This window comes from Manis javanica, chromosome 1 (assembly GCF_040802235.1).
Source record: "Manis javanica isolate MJ-LG chromosome 1, MJ_LKY, whole genome shotgun sequence".
In the NCBI taxonomy this organism is placed as follows: Eukaryota; Metazoa; Chordata; class Mammalia; order Pholidota; family Manidae; genus Manis; species Manis javanica.
In genome coordinates, this window is record NC_133156.1 from 90,509,256 (window position 1) to 90,522,615 (window position 13,360).

Genomic DNA, 13,360 nt, shown 5'->3' on the forward strand with positions numbered 1-13,360 from the left:
CTCAGTTATTATGATCTTGTAAATGTCATTCACTGCTGAGACATAAAGCATCCTATTATAAGGTTTCCCCTTCTGCACAGTCATTCTAGATTTCCCTGGAGTCAGCAACTGTCTTGTTGTTTTTTATATGTACTTATCAGTAACTGAGCACTTGCCTTTCCTTAATATGTGAAAATCTGTTCTTAACACATTCAAATTCATTAATAATTTTAACAATTTTATCTTCCTAAGACCATTTATCTTAAAATCTTCTGACCTACTCAAATCTGAACTGGTAAGAATTCTGAGACAGCTGCCTCCTTGTCATCTCGACCCTTCTCTTCAGTACTATCTTGGGAATAATCAGGACTTCTCTCTTGGGCCAGGGCTCTCATTTCATGGATTACCTATTTTCCTTTTTCTTGGTTTCTCCCTTATTTTGGCAGAGCTCATTTATTCTAATGGAGTCCTGAGAAGTGATGCAGGATTTTTTTGAAATTCTGTTATCTATAATATAATTACTCTGACACTTAATTGATAGTTTGAGTACAGAATTCTAGGTTAGAAAGTTACTTCCTTTGAATTGAAAGCACTACTAAATTGTCTTCTAGCTTTCAAGGTTGTTTTGAAAGACTAATGTCATGCTGATTATTGGAAAATGAGTTCAGGGAATTTTCTAGAAAGCAGAATAAAATGGATGGACAATATGAGAAAAAGATAAGAACATTAACTTTCTCAAGCATTCCAATATCTGAATAACAAGATTTAAAAGAACATAAAGGAAACAAAAAGAAAATAAATAATCAAAAAATTCACCATGAATAGCAGGATATGAGTACAAGACACCTAAAACGTAAGATAAAGAAATGCAGAGTGACAGTCAACAAATCTTCTCCTCAAAAGAAAAAAAAGCTGGGCAGCACCATTTCAATGGCTGACCAAATCCATACAACAAACTGAGAAACTTTTTTAATGAAAACTACTGAACTTTGAGTAAGAACACTATAAATCTGTAGCATTCTTGACTGGAACTTCTCCCTTCCCAACAACTCTCTTGGCATGATATTTCAACCACAGTAGGGTAAGCCATGAAAACAGCTCTTTCACTGCACTGCTAGATGGAACTAACATGACCAAATGGGATTTTTCTTACAAATGCAAGGTTGGTGTAATATCTGAAAATCAATCCATGTAACTTACCATATTAACAGAATAAAGGAACAAAACAACATGATTATCTCAACAGGAACAGGAAAATACATCTGGAAAAATCTAACACCATTCATGATCAAAAACTTTCAACAAACTGGAAATAAAAGAGAGGTTCCTCAAACCAATAAAAGGCAGATACAAAAACTGTAGCTAACATCATACTTAATGGTGCTTTTCCTCTAAAATCAAAAACAAAGATGAATGTTCCTCTAAAATCAAAAACAAAGATGAATATTCCCATTGTACTACAAGTTGAAACTAGTGCAAAACAAATGGAAGGAAAGAAAAAAGGCAGATTTATTAAAGATAGGAAGGAAAAAGCAACACTATTTGCAGATGACATAATCCTACATACACAGAAATACTCCCAAAGAATCTGAACATGCACATGCACGCACACACACACACACACACTAAAATTAATCAAGGAGTTTAGCAAGGTAGAAGTATACAAGATCACTGTACACAGAAGACCACTGTATTTCTAACTACTAGCAATGAACAATCTCAAAAGAAAATTAAGAAATTTAGTAATTCCACTAAAAATAACATAAAAAGGATAAAATCCTTCATGATAAATTTAACAAAAGAAGTACAAGATTTGTACAATTAAAACTAAAAAATACTACTGAAATAAGTTAGAAATATCTAAGTAAATGGAGAGACATCCCATACTCGTGGATTACAAAATTCAATATCATTGTCGATTCTCCTCAAACTGGCCACAAATTTAACTCTGTCCCTATAAAAATCTCAAGAGGCTTTTTTTTGTTTGTAGAAATAGATAAAATTGATTATAAAATTTAAATGAAATACAAAGTACCTTAAGTAGCCAAAATAGTTCTGAATAAAACAAAGTTGGAGCACTGACATTATAAAGCAACATTAATCAAGAATGGGATATTGGTGTAAAGATAAGCTTACAGTTCATTGGATCAGAATTGAGTCCAAAAATAAATCCTTACATTTATGGACGATGGATTTTCAACAAAGGTAACAACACAATACAATAAGGAAAGCCCAGACATAGATCCACGTATACAGACAAGTCATTTTTTCCAATAAAAGTGCAAAGGTGATTTAGTACCGAGAGTTGTTTCATTTTTTCACACCCTCCCTGACAACACAGCAGTTCACCCCACAAGAGAGATACACATATGTGCGCACAGGAGGCTTGTCCAAGAACACTCCTTGCAGCTATACTGCTATGGCCTGAAACACAAAGGAAAGGACATGAACAAAAAGCAGGCTTTCACCATATGTTAGAATATCACGCAGCAATCAGAAATCAATGAGACGGCTACATGGATGAACATGAATGAATCTCAAAAACACAATACTGAGTGGAGGAGCCAGATGCCTGCAGATATGTTATATCCTGTGCCTTTAAGAACATGTCACCCGATGTTATGCACCATTTACATATTCAAACCTACGTGATAAAAGCATGGAAACACAGAGACCCCATTCACACCAGTGGGAGTTTAGGGAGTTTAAATGGTTGTTTTAAAAAATAGTACTGACATACTTGTATATCCACATGCAAGGAAATGAATTTATACCTTTAGTTCATACAATAAGCAAAAATTAACTCAAAACGGATCATATAACAGATAAAACTATAAACTTCTGGAACAAAATATAAAAGAAAATCTTTATAACCATGGCTTATGCAAATTCTTAGATATGACTCTAATAGAATGAGACATAAAAGAAAAAATCAATAGATTACATTAAAATGTAAAGTTTTGGTGCCTCCGGGGTACCAGTAAGAAGTCTCAGGTTGGGAGAAAATATCTGAAAATATTTTTATATAAGGGACTTTTATCCAGAATATATAACTCTTACAACAGAATAATATGTAACAAAATATAACTCTTCAAACTTAATAGTAAGGAATCAAACAACACAGTTTTTAAAATGGGCATCAACTTGAATAGACATTTCACCAAAAAAAGATAAACATCTAACTAATAGGTGAAAGAAAAGGTAGTCAACATTAGTAACTAGGGAAATGCACATTAAAATCATAATAAAATATTTCTGCACACCCACTAGAATGGCTATAATCAAGAAGAGAATAAGAAGTGTTAGGAAAGATGTAGAAAAACAACACTGCTGGTGAGAATGTAAAATAATACAACCACTTTTGAAAAAAGTTTGGCAGTTTCTTAAAAATTTAAACATGTTAAAGAAAGTTATAACTCAGTAGTACCTTCGCTAAGAATCAACCCAAAAGAAATGAAAATATGTTCACACAAAGACTTGTCACAGATGTTCATAACATTATTTGTAAAACCAAAAACTGACAAGTAGCCAAGTGTCCATTAACTGGTGAATGGGTAAATAAAACATAGTATAGGCACACCATGGAATACTATTCAGAATTTAAAAGAAATTATTTATACATTTTAAAACCTGGATGAAACTCAAAATATTATTCTAAATGAAAGAATACAGCAGAAGACTATTCTATGATTCCATTTCCAAGACGCGTCCAGAAAAGAGAAACTTTTGAGACAGACAACACATCAGTGGTGGTCTAGAGCTGGAGGATGTATGTATGGAGATCAACTGCAAATGGGAACCAGGGAAACTTCTGGGGTGATGAAAAAGTTCTAAAACTGATTATGGGGATGGCTGCACAATTTTATAAATTTACTTAAAAATTATTGAGTGGATGAACTTTATGGCATGTAAAATACATCTCCACAAAGCTATTAAAAACATCAAGAAATGGCCACCTATGATTGTTATTTTTAAATATGAAGGTAAATGCCGAAACTATGTAAGGAGTAAGAACTGCTGGTAGAAAGGGGCATTCTTTTTACAAAAGAATGTATCACTTTGATAAAAATCTAAATTACTTTAAAAAGTATTCTCTATAAGCTTAAAGAGGTTTCAGGACATATATACATGATAAAATTGTAAGCAGGGAAAGAGCAAAATTATCTAGTATTGGCCTAATGGTTACCTGTGGAGCAGGGAGATGGGGATCAAGCCAGAGCTTCAACAGTATGGATAATGTTCTAGTTCTTAAATTAATCAGTGGGTCCACAGTTCACATGTTTCATTATTATGCCTTATAACTTATGTTTCATATATTCTTGGCTATGTATCAAATATATGAAAATTTAAAAATGAGGAAAAGAACTATTTAAAAAATTGCCTTCAAAGCTAAAAAACACTGGCTCTGTTTCTACTGTGTGATGGGAAGAAAATGCAAACAACATTTTTGGGTTTACACTAACTACAAATTAATTTTATTTTTAGACTTCTGAATAATACAGAATAGCTAGTATTAACCATACCTCTACCAAAAACAATTAAAACAGCAAGAAAAAAAGTTTTTAAATCCATTGATGAGCTGCTAACACATTCAGAAATAAAGGGACCATGATTCTGGAGTGGAAGAGAACTATACAGATATAAGGTGACATTCTACAGGCATGTTTTTCCTAAGCAGGACAATAAGCTAAAAATGCAGACACTGCCCACACAGAGGGCTGCCACCAGGAAGCAGACAAACCAACAGAACTTTCCTCACTTTCACAGGACTAGAAACACAAAACTAAAGAAGCAATACAACAAAATACTGATGAGAAGTGAGAAGCATAAAAACCCAAATATGCAGCCAGCATTTCTATCAAGGCATGTACCAAATGCAGAAGCTAAAACAATAAAGCACAAAATGCCAAGAGAAAAAAAACAGACAATACAAACAGAACCACAGAGTGATCTAGATACTAAAGCATGTACCCAAAGACCTTAACAGAATTTCACAAGAAATTAAAATCTTCAAAAAAAAAAAAAAAGATTCAAGTGTACATGGTAAAACTAAAACAAACTACTGAAATTAAGAATACATGACTTTATACTCCAACAAATTAGATAATCTGGAAGAAACAGATAAATTCCTAGAAACATAAAACCTACCAAATCTGAATCAAGAATAAACAGGAAATTTGAACAGACCAATAACTAATAATGAAATTAAATCAGTAGCCAAAAACCACCCAAAAAACTAAGTCTGGTTCACTTGACTGGTGAATTATATCGAACATTTAGGGAAGAATTATTACCAATCCTTCTCAGACTCTTCCAAAAATAGAAGAGGAAAGGCCTCCAAACTCATTTTATAAGGCCACAATTACTCTGATTCCAAAATCAGAAAAATACACTACAAGAAAATTAAATTACAGTCCAATATTCCTGATGAACATAGAGGTAAAATCAACAAAAAATAGCAAACCAAATTCAACTACCTATGGAAAGAATTATATACTATGATCAGATGGGATGGTTCAACATCCACAAATCACATTAACAAAATGAAGAATAAAAATTATATGATTATATGACTAGATGCAGAAAAAAACACTTGGCAAAATTCAACATCCATTTATGACAACTCTCCACAAAGTAGATACAGAAGAAACATACTTCAACATAATAAAGGCCACTTAAGACAACAGCTAACATCATATTCAATGGTGAAAAGCTAAGAGTTTCTTCTAAGATCAAGAAAAAGACAAGGATGCCACTCTCACCATTTTTATTCAACACATATTGGAAGTTCTAGCAATAAGAAAAAGAAATCAAAGGGCATCCAAATCAGAAAGAAAGAACTATCACTACTTACAGTTGACATGTTATATACAGAAAACCCTAAGACTCAGCCAAAAAAAATGTTAGGACTAATAAATTCAGTGAAGTTAATACAGGATACAAAATTAATATACAGAAACCTGTTCCATTCTAACAATGGACTATCAAAGAAAAATTTAGAAAACAATCCCATTTACAATTGCATCAAAAAAAATAAAATAATAGGAAGAAATATAACCAAGGAGGTAAAAGATCTGTACACTTAAAACTGTAAGAGTGGAAAATGACCCAAGTAAATGGAAAGACATTTTGTGCTCATGGACTGGAATAATTAATATTGTTAAAATGTCCATACTACCCAAATAAGTCTACACAATTCAATGCAATCCCTATTAAATTCCAATGGCATTTTTCACAAAACGAGAACAAACAATCCTAAAATTTGTATGGAAACACAAAAATACTGAATAGCCAGCAATCTTGAGAATAAAGAACAAAGTTGGAGGTGTCACACTCTCTCATTTCAAATTATATTATGAAGCTATAATAAACAGTATGATGCTGGCATAAAAACAGACACACAGATCAATGGAATAGAATAGGCTGCCCAGAAATTAACCCATTGCTTATATGGACAATTAATCTATGACAAAGGTGGCAATAATACACAATGGAGAAAGAATCTTCAATAAACAGTGTTGGGAAAACTGGATAGCCACATGCAAAAGAAAGAAATTGGACCACATCTTACATTATATGCAAAAATTAACTCAAAATGGATGAAAGACTTGAACATAAGACTTGAAATCATAAACTCCGAGAAGAAAACTCAGGTGGTACGCTCTTTGATATTGATCTTGGTGATGATTTTTTAATTTGATACCAAAAACAAAAGCAACAAAAGCAGAGATCAAGTGGGACTACATCAAACATAAAGCTCTGAACAGCAAAGGAAACCATTAACAAAAGAAAGGTAGCCTAATGAATGAGAGATATTTACAAACCATTTATGTGTTAAGGAGCTAATATCCAAAATACAAAAAAAGCTCATATAATTCAATAGCAAAAAACAATCTTATTAAAAAATGGATAGAGGATCTGAAAAGACATTTTCCCAAAGAAGACGTACAGATAGTCAACAGGTACATGAAAAGATGCTCAACATCACTGATCATCAGGGAAATGAAAATCAAAACCACAATGAGATAGCACCTCACAACTGTTAGAAGAGCAACTATCAAAAAGACAAGAAATAACAAGTGTTGGCAAGGATGTGGAGAAAGGAAACACTTGTTCACTGTTGGTAGGAATGTTCTGAGGTTCCATATGGAAGGTTCCAATGGAAGTTCCTCAAAACTTTATACATAGAACTACAGTAAGATCTAGAAATTCTAACTCTAGTTATTTATCCAAAAGAAACAAAATCATTACCGCAGACAGATATCTGTAATCCCATGTTCACTGCAGTATTATTCACAATAGCCAAAACATGGAGACTACTGAAGTGTACATTAATGGAAGGATGAAGGAAATGTGCTATATATATATATACATATATATACATATATATATACGATGGAATATTATTCAAGCCTTAAAAAAGAAGGAAATCCTGCCATTTGTGACAACTTAAATGAACCTGGAGGGCATTATGCTAAGTGAAATAAGCCAGAGAAAAATAAATACTGCATGGTATCATTTACGTGGAATCTAGAAGAAGAGATAGAATGATGGCTGCTGGGGGTTGGGAGAAATGGGAAGAAGTTGGTAAAAGGGTACAAACTTTCAGTTCTAAGATGAATAAGGTCTGAGGATGTAATGTAGAGCATAATGACTATACTTGACAATACTGCATTGTATGATTGAAATTTGTTAAGAGACTGGGTCTTAAGTGTTTGCACCAAAAAAAAAAAAAAAGGGATATATGTGTGAGGTCATATACATCTTAATTAATTAATTCAACTGTGGAAATCCACTCACAATGTGTACAAATATCAAACAATTACATTATGTACTTTAAATGTATAATTTTGCCAGTTATGAAGGTGAAATGAAAATGTTTTCAGACAAACAAAACCTGAGGGAATTCATTGCCAGCCCTGTACTAAAACAAGTAACAGAGAATATAATAAAATATATTTAAAAAAAGAATAATACTTTATTAACTTAAGTGAAGGCAAAGAAAGAGAAAAACATATATAACGGATATGTTTTATATAATAAGTAGTAGATAATAAATAGAAAGATGTAGGTATCCATATATGTCAGTGATTATATTAAACATAAATATACAACAAATTCCAATTAAAAGACTAGATTATCAGAATAGTTTATTTTTATCTAATAATACAAAGGACCTACATACACCTTAGTGCAAATTTATGATTTCCTCTAGCTCAGACTGGAGCACAAGAGAACAATGAACTAAAAGTAGAAAAAGATAATTTACTCTAAGTAACAGTTTCATGGATTGTCAAAAGTAAACCATATTACCTAACAAAAACAAAAAACTAAAACATTAATTCCAGCTACCACTTGTTGACTACCTATAAAGCCAAACTGTTACATCCATTATCCCTAATCCTCTTATTAACTCTGAATATTATCCCCAGTTCACACTCAACAACTGAAGCACTGAGATTTTACTGCATTTCCTAAGAGCATACAACTTTTAAGTGGGGAAGTCAAGATTATAACCCTTTCTCAGTCTGTTTCCAATAGCTATACTTTTTCACAAAACATTATCTCATTACCTAATATTTTAAAGTATTTACATAATGCTTAGTGATTTGTGGAAGCATTAACAACAAAGTTACTGTTCTCTTAAAATATGTAAATGATAGAAATGACAACTACAGGTTTAATTCAGATACCTAAAAAACTTAACATTTAAAAACACATACACTTCAAACTTCTCTATGTAATTCCCCTTCATAGCCAAGCAATGGGATTACTTTTACAGAGAACAAAGTCCTTTAAATAGGTCAGTAAAGCAGGTTCTTAGTTGAAAACTAAGAGAAGTCATTTTCATATAGAACAATAATCTATACAATTTGAAAACTATCTTTTTAATTAACATTCTGATATTCCAATAGTGTCAGTAAAAGCAGGGTTTTTTTTCCCCTGATTTCAGAGAAAAATATTCAAAGCTTAAATCTTCAAAAAGGTAACCCAAGTAGAAAAACTTGAAATAACTGATCTAATATTAGAAATTAGTCACAAGGTATATCAATAGTAAATTCCTTTGGAATTCAAACATTTTTTGCATTTATGTATTCCACTAGTCAAAGTTCCAGAAATGCCTACTTTTAAGTTATTTTTATCTTTTTAAGGGCAAGTGCCGTGTCTTCTTTGTACCTCCAACTTGGTATGCTGTCAGTGTTCAATGAGTGATTAATTTAACCTTAGGATATTTCATAATTTCCAACTGCTCTGCGATCAAAAGTTTTTTATCTTACTATTAATATTTCTCTAAAAGAATCAAGGGAACTCAATAATGAACCTGCAAATGAGATACTAAAAGAGATACTCAGATGACACTGGAAAACCAACTTCTCATACATTAATTAAATTAAATAGAACTAATTAAAACATGATTATTCCTAGTATACCTTATCACATTTAAAAATCATTATATGTAATTATCAGTATGATTTATTATATGTGATTATTGAATATAATCACTTAAATGTAGATTTAAATTTTTCAAGGAGCTTTAAGGCTATTACTAAATACTTTTACTTAATCTAAAGGCATTTTATAATTGTTAAGACAATTATATTTTTCTTCTCAGAACTGATACAAAAAAGGTTTACTCAGCTGCCATATTATTAAGCAAATTACAACAAATTCTTGATGACTAGTCAATTGTTAACCTTTAAAAAGGAATTTTTTGAGATATTGAATATTTAGTTTTAGGGTATGAGTTAACAGGGAGACGGAAGAGGAGATGAAATATATATGGCAAACAAAAATGCAACTCCAACTGACTGAGGGACACCTAACAAAGAATTGAACATTTTAGAAATAGCAAGACTTCCTGCTAAGCCCTGTAGTTATACTTAGCACTCCACAACAAAGCTAACAAGTACTCTAGACTTGGAAACAACACCCATCTACAAGAAAAAAAAAAATCACTGTGCAACTAAAAAAAATCTGTATGTTTGCAATGTCTTGATTTATTCTAAAATCAATCCCTTCCAGCGTTTTGTTACTCTTACTATTCTTTTCTGCACTGCTAGGGGAAACCATACAAAAAAATTTGTAAATATTTCATTAACCAAATAATAAAACTTGAAAAATTTTTAGCAATTTAGCTTCACTCCAGATCCTGATTAATAAAACCAAATACTTTCAATAACAAGTTTTAGGAAATATGTAAACCTTGCCTAAAAGGTTTTAGTTACACATTTTCTACTCACTTATGATTAGACACTTGTGTTTCATTTCTTAATCATCATTCTTGAAACACTTGCATATCCTCTGACTGCCTGTTTCCAGAGGCACTAATTCCTGTCAAAACTGATGTCAAATAAAGCATTTATGTGAATAAGTCTATTTAAAACCCTTATTTATATAAATAATTATAACCAATGTATCTGGTTTAAGATTTTCATATTTAAGGGAGAATCTATCATCAATAAATGTTAAACAAACTTTTACTAGATGCTTCCTTCAGAAGAGACTTAACAGACTCAGAAACACCTGGCAACCTGGATGAAGGAAATGCCTAAGTTAGGCACTAAGAAGGTACTCTACTGACTTAAAATACTTTAATTTCAACTTTACCCATTAAAAATTATTCCTCCTAATTCTACTCTGAACAGTGAAACCCAGATAACTAACATATTTGTGATACACTCTATAGGGTTGAGATGCAGCTAAGAACTTAGCCTAGGGATTAATAATGCCAGAAGTAAAAATGTTCCACAATGAATTTTTATTTCAACTGGCAAAGAAAGGGAATAAAAGGAACTGAATGACTTCAAGTAATAAGGGCAGAAAGCAGCTTTTAATAGTTTGTTTTGGCTACATCAGTCATAGAAGATTTAAAATGTAGTCTCTAGTCTCAGGTCACTTTTAAAGTCTCAAAGACAACCCCATACCCACCCACCAGCATCATTATAGATATATTGATAATGTGATAGCAGACAGACAGAGGCCAGATGTCAAAAAATTAAAAATTAAAAAACTTTAAGAGCCAGGTTTAGATAACAAGGAAAAAACAGGAGTAACTCTTCCTAGATCATTCAAGGAGTAAACAGGTCCTTTTTATTCCTCCCCAACCCACATCTACAGGGGCATCTCTTTCCAATCCTTAACAACCAACCCTCGTCTTCCGATATATCCAAAGGTTCTTTCTTTCCTGCTTTTCCCTCCTCCCATCCATTTTCTTTCCTTTATCCCATTTCTAACCAATTTAGTTTTCTATTGAATGACACCTTTTCTCTTCAAATTCCCTAATCTTTTCCCTTTAACATCTGTTTTTTTTCCATCTGTTTACGTATCTGGGTTCCTAATTCAATTTTATTTTGCGGGGTGGGCAGTGGTGACACACATTCTGATTAAGCAAAGAAATTGTATGTTGAAATGGGGAAAAAATTAAGCAACTTAATGTGGCTCTCTAATTTCCCTAACATATCATCTATACAATACATGCCTATATCTTAATAATGCTGACCCTTATTCATGACAGTTGAAAGAGGTCCATTATTTGAGTTTATTCAAATAAAAAAGTTGCTAAACAACTGAATATATGAACTCATACAGGACTATCATCTACATCTGTATTTCTCAATGTTTATTCCTTAAAATGGTAGTCCAATAAGGTGTCCCGCAAATAACTAATGGTTTCATGATCAAATCACAAAGTGTACTAGGCTCTTAAAGAGTCTAAGAAATCCTGAGATGAAGAAACTTGCTTAACTTTATTATCTAGCTGTTACCATTCAAGTCAATGGACGCATTTTTCCACAACATCTATAACTATCCCAAAGAACATGAATTTAGGAAATGTTAATCCTAACCATTGACTAAAACATGACATGCAAAGTATTACTTAATTGTATAGTCTTAACAGTTTTAAAATGTTGCTGCATTTTGAGAAAACAAAAATGAATTGTACAGATAACTGCCAAGCTGTTAGGTGAAAGGGACTCACTTTAAATATCCCATATATATTTACCTTACTTAGATTCATTTAATAATTAGGCTATAATCACTGCTTGTGATTTTTTTTTGAAGGTGGGGTGAAATGAAGTACAAATTTTTCCTTAAAGTTAACTGTATCACAGGGATACAAAAATTTTTTACAAATATTAAGAACTAAGACTGTTCTCATCTTCCCTGCATTTTCATGTTTGATCTTTCTCTCAGGTAGGAGAAAAAATGGAATTTTATGACTTATAAAACCTAATGACTACACAAGCTTGTTGATATATGGACTTTTCGGAAGGTAAGTAATAAATTTTTAAAATTTTAATGAAAATGCGTCAATTTTCCCTTTATGGTGTACTATCAATTATTTACTTCACAGGGTTTAAAGAGTATATTTTAAAGCACACACATTTTACCTGAAAGCTCCGTAAAGTGGTCTGTACCAACAGACAAATGAACAAGGAGTAAAAAGCAAGAACCACAGGATACTCAATCCAAAATCAACCCCTCTTGTAGGATCAACACAAAACCAAGCCAAGCATCCGAAGATATTTAGAAACAGTGTTACAGCGTGGACTGTGGAATCAAAAAACAAAATAGAAAGAAATGTTTACATTCAATTTATGAGTTCATTCAACAAAAATTGTAAATGAAAGAATACTTTCTATAAGCACAAATGCATTTCACTCCATTCTTCCATTTAGTATTTGTCAAACCACTGCTGTTACTTACACATTTGATATGTAAACTGAATATACACGGGAAAAGGAGTGCTAATACATGCACTGTTTGGCAAAAATTCTTTTGGCTCTCTCCTAATGAGCAATTACACAGGTAAACCAGAGAAGCAACACTTTAAGGACTTCTTCCCTGAGAAAGAAATATGTGATGTGGCTCCTGATCCAAGGCCCAAGAGAAAAATAGTGTCTACCAGGAAAAGAACCAGGACTTGAGAGGAAAAAGATTCTACACTCAGAACTGTATTTTTACAGAGTGGTGCTGCACTCCCTGAGCAGACTACACGGAGAGGAGAAAACTGGAGAAGTGTCCTGGCAATCTCATTCTGACATTTTTAACCAATAAAATTAATTAGAATCTTTGGACTAAAAATACTAACACAGTAGCAAATTCCAGAAGCTATACAGTTAATCTCTAAAGATTATTTAATTCATCTTAATAGAGTTGTCCATTTTTTTAAAGTTCTGGAATAAAAACTGTGTTTTGGTAGAGAAGTAAACTTAAAGAAAAAAGAAATAAACCATGATGCATTTCAGCTGGTGTGACAGAGCTTTCTTTAGTTAACACAAACAGATCTTGGCCAACCTTTATATGTTCTTAATATTATTTTCCCTGTCAGACCTAAAACAAAAAAAAAATTGAGTAAAATCTAACTACACTGTGATAC

General features: G+C 32.2%; 1 protein-coding gene across 4 annotated transcripts in view; it reads right to left on the reverse strand.

The window, feature by feature from the left end:
* SCAMP1 (secretory carrier membrane protein 1) overlaps positions 1-13,360 on the reverse strand; it is a 171,033-nt gene that overhangs the window by 40,785 nt on the left and 116,888 nt on the right. For all 4 annotated transcript variants that reach the window (XM_073234748.1, XM_037000159.2, XM_073234750.1 and 1 more), the window contains one exon: positions 12,372-12,531. In XM_073234748.1, the coding sequence (XP_073090849.1) occupies positions 12,372-12,531 (160 nt within the window). The remainder of the gene's footprint in view (positions 1-12,371; positions 12,532-13,360) is intronic.